This window comes from Microcaecilia unicolor, chromosome 1 (genome assembly GCF_901765095.1).
Source record: "Microcaecilia unicolor chromosome 1, aMicUni1.1, whole genome shotgun sequence".
Classification (NCBI taxonomy): domain Eukaryota; kingdom Metazoa; phylum Chordata; class Amphibia; order Gymnophiona; family Siphonopidae; genus Microcaecilia; species Microcaecilia unicolor.
The window spans coordinates 23716990-23733577 of NC_044031.1; the positions used below are offsets into that span (position 1 = coordinate 23716990).

General features: G+C 45.4%; 1 protein-coding gene across 3 annotated transcripts in view; it reads right to left on the reverse strand.

Moving 5' to 3' along the window:
• Positions 1-9081: 9081 nt before the first annotated feature.
• The window catches only part of LOC115463370 (gastrula zinc finger protein XlCGF26.1-like), a 952960-nt gene continuing 945453 nt past the window's right edge, over positions 9082-16588 (reverse strand). For all 3 annotated transcript variants that reach the window (XM_030193815.1, XM_030193825.1, XM_030193806.1), the window contains one exon: positions 9082-11039. In XM_030193815.1, coding sequence (XP_030049675.1) covers positions 9229-11039 — 1811 coding nt within the window. In that variant the 3' untranslated portion in view covers positions 9082-9228. The remainder of the gene's footprint in view (positions 11040-16588) is intronic.

Genomic DNA, 16588 nt, shown 5'->3' on the forward strand with positions numbered 1-16588 from the left:
GTTAGTAGTAGAAGCTTGAATTGTATGCGGTACCTGATCGGAAACCAGTGAAGTGACTTGAGGAGAGGGGTGATATGAGCATATCGGTCTAGGCGGAAGATATGACGCGCAGCAGAGTTCTGAACGGATTGAAGGGGGGATAGATGGTTAAGTGGGAGGCCAGTGAGGAGTAGGTTGCAGTAGTCAAGGCGCGAGGTAATGAGAGAGTGGATGAGAGTACAGGTGGTGTGCTCAGAGAGGAAAGGGCGAATTTTGCTGATGTTATAGAGAAAGAAGCGACAGGTCTTGGCTGTCTGCTGGATATGCGCAGAGGAGAGGGAGGAGTCGAAGATGACTCCGAGGTTGCGGGCATATGAGACGGGGAGGATGAGGGTGTTATCGACTAAAATAGAGAGTGGAGGGAGAGGAGAAGTGGGTTTGGGTGGAAAGACAATGAGTTCGGTGTTGGCCATGTTCAGTTTCAGGTGGCGGTTGGACATCCAGGCAGCAATGTCGGATAAGCAGGCCGATACTTTGGCCTGGGTTTCTGCAGTGATGTCAGGTGTGGAGAGATAAAGCTGGGTGTCATCAGCATAAAGATGATATTGGAAACCATGAGATGAGATCAGCGAGTCCAGGGAAGAGGTGTAGATTGAGAACAGAAGGGGTCCAAGGACAGATCCCTGAGGAACACCAACCGAGAGCGGGATGGGGGTAGAGGAAGATCCATGAGAATGTACTCTACCTTCAGAGTACATTCTCATGGATCTTCCTCTACCCCCATCCCACTCTCAGTTGGTGTTCCTCAGGGATACGGTGGGAGAGATAAGAGGAGAACCAGGAGAGGACAGAGCCCTGGAATCCAAATGAGGATAGTGCGGCAAGGAATAGATTATGATTGACAGTGTCAAAAGCGGCGGATAGGTCGAGGAGGATGAGGATGGAGTAGTGATCTTTGGATTTTGCAAGGAACAGGTCATTACATCCTTTAGTGAGTGTCGTTTCTGTCGAGTGTAGAGGGCGAAAACTGGATTGCAGCGGATCGAGGATGGCATGAGAGGAGAGAAAATCAAGGCAGCGGCTGTGAACGGTGCGTTCAAGTATCTTGGAGAGGAAGGGTAGGAGGGAGATGGGGGCGGTAGTTGGAAGGACAGGTAGGGTCTAGTGATGGTTTTTTGAGGAGTGGTGTGACTATAGCATGCTTGAAGGTGTCCCAGAGTATTAATAGAACTAAAAAATGAACTTGCGGAGCTACTGTTAGAAATATGCAATCTGTCCCTAAAATCGAGTGTAGTACCGGAAGACTGGAGGGTAGCTAATGTTACTCCGATTTTTAAGAAGGGTTCCAGAGGAGATCCGGGAAATTATAGACCGGTGAGTCTGACGTCGGTGCCGGGCAAGATGGTGGAGGCTATTATTAAGAATAAAATTGCAGAGCATATACAAAAACATGGACTGATGAGACAAAGTCAGCACGGATTTAGTGAAGGGAAGTCTTGCCTCACCAATCTAATGCATTTTTTTGAGGGGGTAAGCAAACATGTGGACAATGGGGAGCCGGTTGATATTGTATATCTGGATTTTCAGAAGGCGTTTGACAAAGTGCCGCACGAAAGACTCCTGAAGAAATTGCAGAGTCATGGAATCGGAGGTAGGGTATTATTATGGATTAAGAACTGGTTGAAAGATAGGAAGCAGAGAGTAGGATTGCGTGGCCAGTATTCTCAGTGGAGGAGGGTAGTTAGTGGGGTCCCGCAGGGGTCTGTGCTGGGTCCGTTGCTTTTTAATGTATTTATAAATGACCTAGAGATGGGAATAACTAGTGAGGTAATTAAATTCGCCGATGACACAAAATTATTCAGGGTCGTCAAGTCGCAGGAGGAATGTGAACGATTACAGGAGGACCTTGCGAGACTGGGAGAATGGGCGTGCAAGTGGCAGATGAAGTTCAATGTTGACAAGTGCAAAGTGATGCATGTGGGTAAGAGGAACCCGAATTATAGCTACGTCTTGCAAGGTTCCGCGTTAGGAGTTACGGATCAAGAAAGGGATCTGGGTGTCGTCGTCGATGATACGCTGAAACCTTCTGCTCAGTGTGCTGCTGCGGCTAGGAAAGCGAATAGAATGTTGGGTGTTATTAGGAAGGGTATGGAGTCCAGGTGTGCGGATGTTATAATGCCGTTGTATCGCTCCATGGTGCGACCGCACCTGGAGTATTGTGTTCAGTACTGGTCTCCGTATCTCAAAAAAGATATAGTAGAATTGGAAAAGGTACAGCGAAGGGCGACGAAAATGATAGTGGGGATGGGACGACTTTCCTATGAAGAGAGGCTGAGAAGGCTAGGGCTTTTCAGCTTGGAGAAGAGACGGCTGAGGGGAGATATGATAGAAGTGTATAAAATAATGAGTGGAATGGATCGGGTGGCTGTGAAGCGACTGTTCACGCTATCCAAAAATACTAGGACTAGAGGGCATGAGTTGAAGCTACAGTGTGGTAAATTTAAAACGAATCGGAGAAAATTTTTCTTCACCCAACGTGTAATTAGACTCTGGAATTCGTTGCCGGAGAACGTGGTACGGGCGGTTAGCTTGACGGAGTTTAAAAAGGGGTTAGATAGATTCCTAAAGGACAAGTCCATAGACTGCTATTAAATGGACTTGGAAAAATTCCGCATTTTTAGGTATAACTTGTCTGGAATGTTTTTACGTTTGGGGAGCGTGCCAGGTGCCCTTGACCTGGATTGGCCACTGTCGGTGACAGGATGCTGGGCTAGATGGACCTTTGGTCTTTCCCAGTATGGCACTACTTATGTACTTATGTACTTATGACTGAAATTGGAACCTGCAAATTAGACAAATAAGATATTTGAGTTTGTTGTCCATGTGATTTCTAAGATCTTTTTCCTCCATGGTCATATACAATTCATCTAGTGTAGGAAATTGTTCTGTAGTGAGACTTTTTGTTATTAATCCGTCTGTTTCGGCAGTCTCCATATATCTCTTGTAAAATGTAAGCTGCGTTTCTACCCCCAACGACTGCTGCTGAACCACACGGGTACAGGTAGGTCTGGTGGGGGCCTCCTGGATGCTGGGGGGGGGGGGGTTCTTGGGGGGAGGGCCTTCATCATGTTGGCTTAGGGAGGGGGCTTGAGGGAATTAAAACCACATAAGTGCTTTATGCGGGCCTGGCTGAACATCCCCAGTATTGTGTCATTGCCCTGACATAGCCTGGCACTGAATATTGGGGGATTATTTAGCTGGTGACCACTGCTGGCAGAGTTTCAAGGGGCTTAAGTCCCCTCACCTTAAACAGCCAGCTGCAGCTTCTTGGGTTTCTATTTTCGTTTTGGAATCAAAGCCATTTGACATCTAATTTTGTTGCCATTCCTCGCTGATACAGGCTCTGGATGGCCTGGTCTCTGGTTTTCTTGCTTACTTTGGTTATTTAAACCATTCATACAAAAGTCCTTTACCACAGGAGTCAGCAGCCTGCAGTACAGAGATACTATAGGTTCCCGACTCCCGTGGAAAATCAAAGTGCAGTAAAAGCACCCTGATAACGTCCTCCCTTTATGAAGAGCATTGCAGCTTAGCAATTGTTCTCTTTTTTGATGGATTTATAAGCTTTCATTCAAAGTGAACGGGCTGTATTAGCATTAGCACACTGCCAGCCGCTAGCTCGGCTTAGTACACGGCGGGGGGGGGGGGGGGGGGGGGGTAAATTATTTATGTAAATTCTTAGCTAAGACATTTAAAGATCTTTGCACAATCATTTTAACTAAGTCTTGTCCTTTTAAGAAGGAAGTTTTCAGTTACCAGCCTATGCCCAAAAGCATCAAAGGAACCGACATGGTTCATGATTTTGCAAAACAGTGACCTGTGAGATCATGATAACAGGAATTTCTCATTCAGGCTACAGGATGTTTATTCCACACAATACTACATTCTAGGCAGATCATAAATCAACATATACAATTTATAAAATAATAATTTAAAAAATACCCACAAGAACAATACTGACAATACCATTTAAAAATTCAATAAGAATTCAATAACAAAAATGATCGACACCTAACATAAGGTCAGGCAATTCAGACCCTAAACAGGTCAGCTTGACTATACATTTCACTGAGGGCCTCCATTACTAAACCAGGCTAGCAATTCCTGTATGGCAAAAGCGAGGAAGCCTGTTTGAATTGAATGGGCTTCAATGCATTTGCTGTGCCTGGAATCAAAAGCGCAGCCCAGGGCTGCCGAGAGGGGGGGGGGGGGCAGGGGGGACAAAATTCCCCGAGCCTCCAGTCCCCGGTCTCACCTGCCTGCCTCCTCGGCTCCAGGCCCCCTGCATTCGAAGCAGCAGTCGCAGATCGCCTCCCTTCGGGCCTTCTCTCTCTGTGTCCCGCCCTCGCGGAAACTGGAAGTTACATCAGACAAGGGCGGGACACAGGGAGAGAAGGCCCAAAGGGAGGTGATCTGCGACTGCCGCTTTGAATGCAGGGGGCCCGGAGCTGAGGAAGCAGGCAGGTGAGACCGGGGACTGCAGCAGCAGGGGGCAGCGGCCGGAGGGGGGGGGGCGACCTTGCCCCGGGCCCGGCCTAGTCTCTCGGCAGCCCTGGCGCAGCCTAGTAAAAGGGCCACAAATGACTTAGGGGCCCTTTTCCTAAGCCACATAAGCATCTACATGCGCCCAAATGGAGTTACCGCCCAGCTACCACATGGCTCTTGCGGTAATTTCATTTTTGGTGCGTGTCTGATACGCACGTTTGAAAAATAGTTTTTATTTTCAGACGAGCGTATCGGATGCACCAAGTGGCATTTGACGAGCGTAGGCCATTAGAGTCCAGTTACCCTGTCAGACTTTACCACTAGGTCAACGGCTGGCGGTAAGGCCTCAGACCCAAAATGGACGCACGCCAATTTTGATTTTGCCGCACGTCCATTTTCAGCACAAATTTTAAAAAGGCCTTTTTTTTTTCCGCAGGAGTGCTGAAAAATGGATCTGCGCGTGCCCAAAACATGCGCCTACTATACCACAGGCCATATTTCAACGCACCTTAGTAAAAGGACCCCTTAAAAAACAGGTATGTTAGTTGCTCACTGAACACCATCGATGAGTCCATTTTCCTTAGTTCCGAAGGTAAGCTATTTCATAATTTTGGACCAGCCACTTGGAAGCTAGTAGGGCGAAGACCTAGGAGACTAATTGTTCGAAAGGTTGGAATTGAAATATATGATATATATATATACATAAAACATCTATATAGAGATATTTTGCCATCAGAACTTCACAGCCACCCACTGTACTTAACCTCTTTCCCAATTTCCCTGTACAATTGTTTCGGGTTCTCCCTGAACAATTTATTTTGAGATCTCTCTTCTCTTTATGTTTTTGTAGTTTTTGCATTTCTGCTGCTAGTTTTATTATCGGAGCATAGAAATGTAAGATCTTCCTCTGTTAATGCAGCATAGCTCAATCTGATGTTTTGAATCTTTCTCATTATCTTTACCGATGTTAATCCTGTGAGATATTCATCCATCGGGGACACCTCTGCATGTAATGATTTTGTCTCTCAATACATTTTTTTCCCAAGAAGGTAATAATTTTTGCAGCAGAGTATTGGATTTAATTAATTTCTGTGATATTAATGGATTGTCCTTTATGCAGTTATTGGCCTTATTCAGTTTCCTTGTCATTCTCTTCATTTGAGGGGCCCCGTTTACTAAAAGCTCAATTATTAAGGGGTCCTTTTACTAAGGTGTGCCGAAAAATGGGCTGTGCCAGTGTAGGCACGAGTTTTGGGCGGATGCAGATCCATTTTTCAGTGCACCTGTAAAAAAGGCCTTTTAAAAATTTTTGTTGAAAATGGACGTGCAGCAAAATAAAAATTGGCGTGTGTCCATTTTGGGTCTGAGATCTTACCGCCAGCCACTGACTTAGCCATAAGGTCTCGCACGTTAACCGTGCAGTAATTGTCTACGTGTGTAGAGTGACAGTTACCACCCGGTTTTTGCCATGCGCCTGAAAATAAAAATGATTTTCCGGCACACGTAGCAGACGCACGTCAAAAATGAAATTACCGCAAGGGCCAGGCAGTAACTCCAAATTGACGCACTTTGGGCGTACGTAGGTGCCTGTGTGGCTTAGTAAAATGGCCTCTTATTCCTCCACTCCTAGGTCCTTCTCCCACCTTTTGTCTTCCCCTTCAGTTAACTCAGCTTGCCTTTCATGTAATTCTAGATTTCTTCTCTCTATCATTAACTTATCGGTGACTAGTGGAACCATGCCCGTTTCCTCAACAATGAAACGGGCCCTAGGTAGACTGTCCTGTAAGCTTTTTTTCCTCTCTCCCCTGCCCTCCCCTCCATGTCCAGCGATTCTCCTCTTCCCTGCCCTCCCATCCGTGTCCCACGATTCTCTCCTTTACTGTCCTCCCATCCCATCCATCAATTCTCCTCTGCCCTGACCTTCCCTCCCCTTCCTTCCTTCTTCCCCCCCTCCCCTCGATGTCCTGCGATTCTCTCCTCCCCTCGATTTCTACCTGAACATTCTCTGGCTGGCTGGCTTCCGTTCCATTCGTAACATCCCTCCTGACGTGAGCTCGCCTCCAGCGTTCCCTTCCCTCTCATTGTTCCGCCCTCTGACATCATTACATTTTGACACGAGGGTGGGGCAATGAGTGGGAATGGATGTTACGAACCCAGGCATCCAGATGTAGACCGTTGGAGGTGCAAATTATTATATAGGATGTTAGTACTCTGTTCCGAGTTCCCTCCTGCTTTCTTATCAACCTTTGCCCTGATGTTCCTTTCTAAGGGGGTCTTTTACTAAGATGCGCTCTAAAATTGGGCTTGTGCTAAACTGGGCGTCTCTAACGTTGAGCGAATGCCCCATTTTCGTGTGCCCCAAAAACGTGAGCTATTTTATTTGCACTCAATTCTGGATGCCCTTCCCTCCCCTTCTCTATGCATCAGTCTTTATTTTGGTAAATTTTTTTTTCAAACCTTTTTATTCTCTCATTACACAAATTTTATTTCTGTTTTCTTCTAAGACACCCTCTTCTTTTTCTGCAGGTTCTTTAGCTCTGATGCTCCCACCAAGCTCCCTCCTTTTCTTTCCATTTCTTTTGCCACAAAAACCTTCAATTCTGTTAAGATGCTCTCGTTAACTCCTTTGTTTGATCTTCAAAATTAGGGATCTTAAATTGACATCGGTCCCTTTCTGAAGCTTTTCCCATGACGATATTCCTCTTTCCTCCATTTTTTGATGAATTCTCTTTGCATATATACCCTCTTGGTCCATATACAGAGTGGGTAGCATAAAGGCAACAGTACAGTATCCCCTTTTTCGCTGCAGGAGTCCACTTAATTGTAATTAATCCTCTCAACTTGTTCATTAAGTTCTGCGGCTGATCTCCTGCTGTAGTAGGCTTAGGAGTAACCTAAGGAAGTATTATTTCACAGAAAGGGTGGTGGAGGTGTGGAATGGCCTCCCGGTGGAGGTGGTGGAGTCGAGGACTGTTCCAGAATTTAAAAAGGCATGGGAAAAGCATGTGGGATTGCTTAGGAACAGGAAGAATTAGGGGTTACAGAGGATGGGCAGACTGGATGGGTCGTGTGGCCTTTATCCGCCGTCATGTTTCTATGAACAAATCCACCGTTATCTGTATCTGCAGCAGTGGTGTTATGTTCATCTGTAGGATCTGCACTATTGCTACCACTATCAGTAACCCTAGGGGTCCTTTTACTAAGGTGCGCTGAAAAACGGGCTGCAGTAGTGTAGGTGTGGGTTTTGGGCGTGCGCAGGTCCAGTTTTCAGAGCGCCTGTAAAAAAAAGGCCTTTTTAAAAAATGTTGCCGCAAATGTCACCACATGAAAGCACTCAGCAAGCCTTGAGGAGAAAAATGATCTTCTCCTCCTCAGACATACGCAGCAATCCAACTGCTACTGATGCTGAATTTATACTGCACTCCCTTTAACCTCCATTGTCTCCACTGTGGTTCGTTTGATGTTTTTTTGTTTGTTTTGATTTTTTTTTTTTTTTAGATTTGAACGGCGAGTGAAGCTTCTATTAAAATCAGGAAATGGTTTCTCTCAGGGCAATTTATCCAAATGGTTGTTTATTGCTTTTAATGGCCTTGCCAAATGTTTTATATACATCAAACAAGTCGCAAAGTGAAATTGAGAATTGCAGCACATTTGAGCTGTTTGAGGCATTTGCAGGAGGAGGATCCTTCTAGTATCTCACTGGATGAGTAGGGGACATACTTTAGAAGATCTGTCATTTACTGCTATTGCAGTGATTTCTCTTCCACAAAGTGATGATGTAGAGATGATTCTTCTTCTTAAAGAGCAGTGGTTTATCTTCCGTTGGCATATGGTTTCCCCTTCAGGACTCAATCAGGAGATTGACTGGCCTGATTCTTGAACAAGTGGTGTTATTGATTGGTTCTTTGCTAGGGGGACTCCATGATGATTGGAGGACTGGTTCTGTTGGTTATTTCTGAGGTGGGGTTTAGCTTTTTAAGATCAGGGTTGGCATTTTATATCAATTAGCTTTGAGGCAGTTTGAGGCTGAAGTTTAATGTTTTCAGTGATTGAGATTAGTGCACCAATGCATTTATTGTGATGAGACGATCCGATTACTACTGTTGTTGTATTTATTAGGATTTATTTGCAGTGCAGTTCCCTGATGAAAAGCATTGTAAAACATAACTATGTTGCAACTGTGGACATAGATATTCTATATATATTTCTATATGGCTGGATGAACTTATGAAATAATTCTGCAGTATGTGGCAGTGAGCTGATATTTGAGATAATTATTACTTCTCTGTTATATATCTTTATGAATTTATATATGTGCAATGTTTGAAGAAACATCTGGTAGTCCACCCATGTAGGGTTTGTTTTTGCACTATATCTATTGGGCACACAAAAGTATTTTTTTTCTGAGCACGTACAAATTATAAAAATGTATTACTATGTTGTTGTGTTAATATTTTTACATTAGTTTTGTGCATACTATGACAGGAATGAACCTCACTCCTAAGTCTGGGTATGATCTAACTACATGCAAATGGTTTCTCTCCTGTGTAGATCATTTGGTGTACTTTTTTTTTTTAGATCTGAATGCGGAGTGAAACTTTTATTACAATCAGTAATACATAAATGGTGTCTCTCCTGTGTGGATCTCTTGGTGGCTTTTTAGAGTAGAATGATAAGCAAACCTTTTGTTCACACTCAGGACATTTAAATGGCTTCTCTCCCATGCACCATTAGGTGACTTTTTAGATGTGGAAGCTGTGTGAACCTTTTCTTACACTCAGGACATTTAAATGGTTTCTCTCCTGTGTGGATCCTTTGGTGATTTTTCAGTGTGGAAAGATGAGAGAACCTTTTCTTACACTCAGAGCATGTAAATGGTGTCTCTCCTGTGTGGATCCTTTGGTGGCTTTTTAGAGCGGAAAGATTAGCAAACCTTTTTTTACACTCAGGACATGTAAATGGTTTCTCTCCTGTGTGCATCATTTGGTGAGTTTTTAGGTGGGGAAGTTGTACAAAACATTTCTTACACACAGGACAAGTAAATGGTTTCTCTCCAGTATGGATCCTTTGGTGGTTTTTCAGCGTGGAAAGATGAGCGAACCTTTTCTTACACTCAGAACATGTAAATGGTTTCTCTCCTGTGTGGATCCTTTGGTGGCTTTTTAGTTGTGAAAGCCGTGTGAACATATTATTGCACTCAGTACATGTAAATGGTTTCTCACCTCGGTGGCTCCTTTGGTGACTTTTTAGAGTGGAAACATAAGCAAATCTTTTTTTGCACTCAGGACATACAAATGGTTTCTCTCCTGTATGGATCCTTTGGTGACTTTTTAGATGTGGAAGCTGTGTAAACTTTTTCTTACATACAGGACAAGTAAATGGTTTCTCTCCTGTATGGATCCTTTGATGGTTTTTCAGAGTGGAAAAATGAGTGAACTGTTTCTTACACTCAGGACATATAAATAGTTTCTCTCCTCTGTGGATCTTTTGATGCTTTTTTAGAGTGGAAAAATGAGCAAACCTTTTTTTACACTCAGAACATGCAAATGGTTTCTCTCCCGTATGGATCATCTGGTGACTTTTTAGATGTGGAAACTGTGTGAACTTTTTGTTACATTCAGTACATGTAAATGGTTTCTCTGTAATATGAATCCTTTGATGGATTTTTAAAATAGAAATATCGGTGAATCCTTTATTACACTCAGTACATGTAAATGGTTTCTCTCCCCTGTGGATCTTTTCATGCCTTTTTAAAGTGGACAGATAAGCAAACCGCCTGTTACACTCAGAACATGTAAATGGTTTCTCTCCTGTGTGGATCATTTGGTGTCTTTTTAGATTTGAAAGCCGTGCAAACATTTTATTACACTCTGTACATGCAAATGGCTTCTCTCCTTTGTGGCTCCTTTGGTGGTTTTTTAGAGTTGAAATATGAGCAAACCTTTTCCTACACTCGGAACATGTAAATGGTTTCTCTCCCGTATGGATTATTTTGTGTCTTTTTAGATTTGAAAGCACAGTGAAGCTTTTATTACACTCAACACATGAAAATGGTTTCTCTCGTTTGTCTTTTTTGCCACTTCTTTTCTGCATTTGGAGCTCTGAAAAACAAGAGGCGCTCGGTGGATGATCAGGACTTATGAAACAGGTGCTCTTGGTAGATGCAGTGCATGTCAATTCTTGCTGGTCTGTTTTTCTTTTCTCCTCTTCAAGATTAGAAGTCATGTAACCACTATTATTTTGGAAGGGACTCTCTGCTAAGTGTCTCTGGTGGCTATGGATGCTAGTGAGCTCCCTGTAACTTCTCTCACACTTTGCAACTCCATCCAGCGAGTCAGCTGCAGGGTCTCTTTTCTCTTCTGATTCCTGCCACCCATTCCTTGTATTTCTCTTCTTAGGTTCTTCGGAAATATTCTCACAGTCACTTTCTGATTGTCTTTGGATTTGTTCCATTGGTACAGGATCTTCGCCTTGATTCTTTTCTCTCCTCCTTTCTTGTGGGATTAGCTGATTTGCTGGATATAAACAAAAGGTATTAATTATATGGAAAAAAAGACAGAAGTGGTTTCTAAAATATTACACGAGTATAATAAAATGAACAGGAAATTGTATTACACCAATTGTTATTAATTTTGATTTTATGTTTGTCATAACTAGAGTGACTGTTTATTTATTTATTTTTTGTTACATTTATACCCCGCACTTTCCCACTCATGGCAGGCTCAATGCGGCTTACATATTGTATACAGGTACTTATTTGTACCTGGGGCAATGGAGGGTTAAGTGACTTGCCCAGAGTCACAAGGAGCTACCTGTGCCTGAGGTGGGAATCGAACTCAGTTCCTCAGGACCAAAGTCCACCACCCTAACCACTAGGCCACTCCTCCACTACTAATATAATATGATAATCAATAAAGTTAGTGATATTTCAGGGGATCCTTTTCTGGGCTCATAGAAGAAGGCCTATCAAACATTCTGACAGGCCTAGGCCTGATTATTCTACTTGTGAGATGTCTGCTTATTAGGTGACCAATAACCCAATTTCCAAGAGGTGGAATGAAACTAATCTGCTCCTTTACTGAAAATTGGGCTCACAAGACTGTGCTGGAAATTAGGTTTTCCACAGGTATAGGAGGATTCCTAGGTATTTATTTATTTATTATTTATTTGTTGCATTTGTATCTCACATTTTCCTACCTTCTTAAGGCTCAATGTGGCTTACATAGTTCCGTTTACGGCGTTAGCTGGTTCCGGTCTGAACAAATACAATGTGTAACGAATACACAAGGTGATGTTGTGGTAGAATGAGGTACATGTGTGATAGGTATAATTGGGGGGAAATTAGAAAGGGGGAGGAAGAGTCAAGGTCAATCTCTGTTATGTCCTCGCCGTTGCGAGGCCTAATTGACCAGTGTTTATTATTTTGAGTGAGCCTGGGGCCTAGGGATACCCAATACATAAGAATATTGAGCCTGCTTGTCCTCAGAGAAAATGAAGATACATACCTGTAGCAGGTATTCTCCAAGGGCAGCAGGCTCAATATTCTTACGTATGGGTCGTCGTCCGCGACGGCCCAGGAGTCCGGAACTTTGAAATCAAAAGAACTCTCCAGAAGGCGCCATTGCGCGGGCCGAACGCACTGCACATGTGCGAACGGCTTCACGCCCGCGTGCCTTAATCAGTTAGTAAAAAGCAAAAGTATAGAACTGTAACTACTCCAACAGGGAGGAGGGAGGGTTGTAAGAATATTGAGCCTGCTGTCCTCGGAGAATACCTGCTACAGGTATGTATCTTCATTTTCTCTGAGGACAAGCAGGCTCAATATTCTTATGTATGGGGTATCCCTAGGCCCCAGGCTCACTCAAAATAATAAACACTGGTCAATTAGGCCTCGCAACGGCGAGGACATAACAGAGATTGACCTGAAAAGAAATACAAGTAGATGAAAGTGCAGCCTGGAACAAAACAGAAATGGGCCTAGGAGGGTGGAGTTGGATTCTAAACCCCAGATTCTGCAGCACCACTGCCCAAACCGACTGTCGCGTCGGGTATCCTGCTGAAGGCAGTAGTGAGATGTGAATGTGTGGACAGAAGACCACGTCGCAGCTTTGCAGATCTCTTCAATGGAGGCTAACTTCAAGTAAGCCACTGACACAGCGATGGCTCTAACATTATGAGCCATGACATGGCCCTCCAGAGTCAGCCCAGCTTGGGCATAAATGAAGGAAATGCAATCTGCTAGCCAATTGGAGATGGTGTGTTTTCCGATGGCGCTCCCCTCCTGTTGGGACCGAAAGAAACAAACAATTGGGCGGACTGTCTGTAGGGCTTAGTCCGCTCCACATAAAAGGCCAATGGGGAATGAATGTTGGCAAGACAATTGACTGGTTCAGATGGAACCTCAACACCACCTTCGGCAAGAACTTAGGGTGAGTGCGGAGGACTACTCTGTTATGATGAAACTTGATATAAGGTGCATGCACTACCAGGGCTTGGAGCTCACTGACTCTACAAGCTGAAGTAACAGCCACCAAGAAAATGACCTTCCAAGTCAAGTACTTCAGATGGCAGGAATTCAGTGGCTCAAAAGGAGCTTTCATCAGCTGGGTGAGAACGACATTGAGATCCCATGACATTGGTGGAAGTTTGACAGGGGGCTTTGACAAAAGCAAACCTCTCATGAAACGAACTACTAAAGACTATCCAGAGATAGGCTGACCCTCTACACGTTGATGATAAGCACTAATTGCACTAAGATTAACTCTTATGGAGTTGGTCTTGAGACCAGACTCTGATAAATGTAGAAGGTATTCAAGCAGGGTCCGTGTAGGACAAAAAAAAGGATCTAGGGCCTTGCTGTCACATCAGACGGCAAACCTCCTCCATTTAAAAGAATAACACTTTTTCGTGGAATCTTTCCTGGAAGCAAGCAAGCCTCGGGAGACACCCTCTGAAAGGCCTAAAGAGGCAACTTCTAAGTTCTCAACATCTAGGCCGTGCCAGCCAGAGACTGGAGGTTGGAATGTAGAAGCGACCCTTCGTTTTGAGTGATAAGGGTCGGAAAACAGTCCAATCTTCACGGTACTTCGGAGGACAACTCCAGAAGAAGAGGGAACCAGATCTTACGGGGCCAAAAAGGTGTAATCAGAATCATGGTTCCACGGTCTTGCTTGAGTTTCAGCAGAGGCTTCCCTACTAGAGGTATGGGAGGATACGCATACAGAAGGCCTGTCCCCCAATGTAGGAGAAAGGCATCTGATGCTAGTCTGTTGTGGGCCTGAAGTCTGGAGCAGAACTAAGGGTCCTTGTGATTGGTTTGAGTGGCAAAAAGATCCACCGAGGGGATGCCCCACAATCGGAATATCTTGCGGACAACGTCCATGTTCAGTGACCACTCATGTGTTTGCATTATCCTGCTCAACCTTCGGCCAGACTGTTGTTTACGCCTGCCAGATAAGTGGCTTGGAGAAACATGCCGTGACGGCGTGCTCAAAGCCACATCTGGACGGCTTCCTGACACAGAGGGCGAGATCCGGTGCCCCCCTGCTTGTTGGTGTAATACATAGCAACCTGATTGTCTGTCTGAATTAGAATGACTTGATTGGACAGCCGATCTCTGAAAGCCTTGAGAGCGGTCCAGATCGCTCGTAATTCCAGGAAGTTGATCTGTAGATCCTTCTCTCGAAAGGACCAAGCTCCCTGAGTGTGAAGTCCATCTACATGAGCTCCCCACCCCAGGAGGGATGCATCCGTCATCGGCACTTTTTGAGGCTGAGGAATTTGAAATGGACGTCCCGAGGTCAGATTGGATCGAATGATCCACCACTGAAGGGAACTGCAAAACTTGGTGGAGAAATGGATTACATTCTCTAGATCCCCTGTGGCCTGGCATCACTGAGAAGCTAGGGTCCACTGAGCTGATCTCATATGTAGGCGTGCCATGGGAAATCACATGAACTGTGGAAGCCATATGCCCCAAAAGTCTCAACATCTGCCGAGCTGTGATCTGTTGAGATGCTCGAGCCAAGGACACTAGGGTCAGGAGGTTGTCTGCCTTTGCCTGGGGAAGATAAGTTTGAGACGTCCATGTGTCCAACAGAGCTCCAATTTCTGAACCGGGACAAGGTGGGACTTGGGATAATTGATTACAAACTCTAGTAGCTCCAGCAGTCGAATAGTGATCCGCATGGACTGTAGAGCTCCTGCCTCCGAGGTGCTCTTCACCAGCCAATCGTCAAGATAAGGGAACACATGCACTCCCAGTCTGCGTAGCGATGCTGCGGCAACTGCCAAGCACTTGGTGAATACCCTGGGCGCAGACGCGAGGCCAAAGGGCAGTACACAGTACTGAAAATGCTGAGTTTCCAACCAAAACTGAAGATACTTCAGTCCAGAGAGCATAGCCAATCGTTTTCATGAATCATGGGAAGAAGGGTGCCCAGGGAAAGCATCCTGAACTTTTCTCAAACCAGATATTTGTTCAGGCCCCTTAGGTCTAGGATGGGACGCATCCCCCCTGTTTTCTTTTGCACAAGGAAATACCTGGAATAGAATCCCAGCCCTTCTTCCCTTGGTGGAACGGGTTCGACCGCATTGGCCTTTAGAAGGGCTGAGCTCCCGGTGGGCAATTTGGAGGCTAGGATACCAAACTGAGACTGTATCCGAACCGGACTATTTGAAGAACCCACCTGTTGGAGGTTATAAGAGGCCACCTTTGGTGAAAAAATATCAACCCCCCCCCCCCCCCGACGGGCAAGCCGTCCGGCACGGACACTTGTACCGAGGCTATGCTGCACTGGAGCCAGTCAAAAGCCCATCCCTTGCTTTTGCTGGGGAGCCCTAGGGGCCTTTGGCGCAAGGCCTTGACAGGAATGCGCATGCTGGGACTGAGCCTGAACCGGCTGCCGAGAAGCAGAAGTGTACCTACGCCTGTTATAGGAATAGGGAGCACTCTTCTTCCCTCCAAAAAACCTCGTAGAAGAGAAGGCAGTAGTAGAAGACGTCCGACGGGAGAGAGAATCTATGGCGTCATGATGCTTTTTTATCTAATTGACCATGTCCTTTACTTTTTCTCCAAAAAGATTATCCCCCCCCCCGGCAAGGAACATCCGCCATTCGCTGCTGGGTCTTCTGATCCAGGTCAGAGATACGCAGCCATGAGAGTCTGTGCATCAATATACCTTGAGCAGCTACTCGGGATGCCACATCAAAAATGTCATAAGACCCCCTGGCCAGGAATTTTCGACACGCCTTCTGCTGCCTGACCACCTGGTGAAAAGGTTCAGCCAGCTCCAGAGGAATTGCTTCAACTAAACTGGATAGTTGCCTCACCAAGTTCCGCAAGTGGATGCTCGTGTAGAGCTGGTACGTCTGGATTTTGGCGGCAAGCATAGCGGCCTGATACGTTCTCCTCCCAAAAGAGTCCAAGGTCCTACTCTCTGCCTGGGGGCGCCGAGGCATAGTCTCTAATACTCTTGGCTCTTCTGAGAGCAGAGTCCACCACCATGGAATCGTGGGCCTTCACCATTACAGGCTCTCCATGGACTCTGTACTGGGACTCAGATTTTTTGGGGGCAACTGGATTAGAAAGAGGGCACGACCAATTTCGCATAAGCACTTCCCTCAGTGTATTATGCAAAGGGGCCGTAGCAAACTCAGCAGGCGGAGAAGGATAGTCCAAGACCTCGAGCATCTCGGCCCTGGGCTCATCCACAACCTCCATAGGGAATGGAATGTCCTTAGACATTTCCCTAACAAAAGATGAAAAAGAGAGACTCTCAGGTGGAGACATTCTACTCTCAATTGGCGGAGTAGGATCAGAGGGAACCCCACATGACTCTTTCTCCGAAAAATATCTAGGATCTTCCTCCTCTTCCCACGAGCGCTCCTCATCGGTGTCGAACAAAAGCTCCCTAAGAGCAGCCCGAACTCGAGCCTGTCTCGACATCGAGGATCGACAACCTCGTGGGGGTGGGGGGGGGGGGGGTTGTGTCGAGAAGTTGACCCCTGCCTAGACTCCGGCGAAGCTTCTTCCACCGACGTCGAGGGGGAATCGACCCAGGTG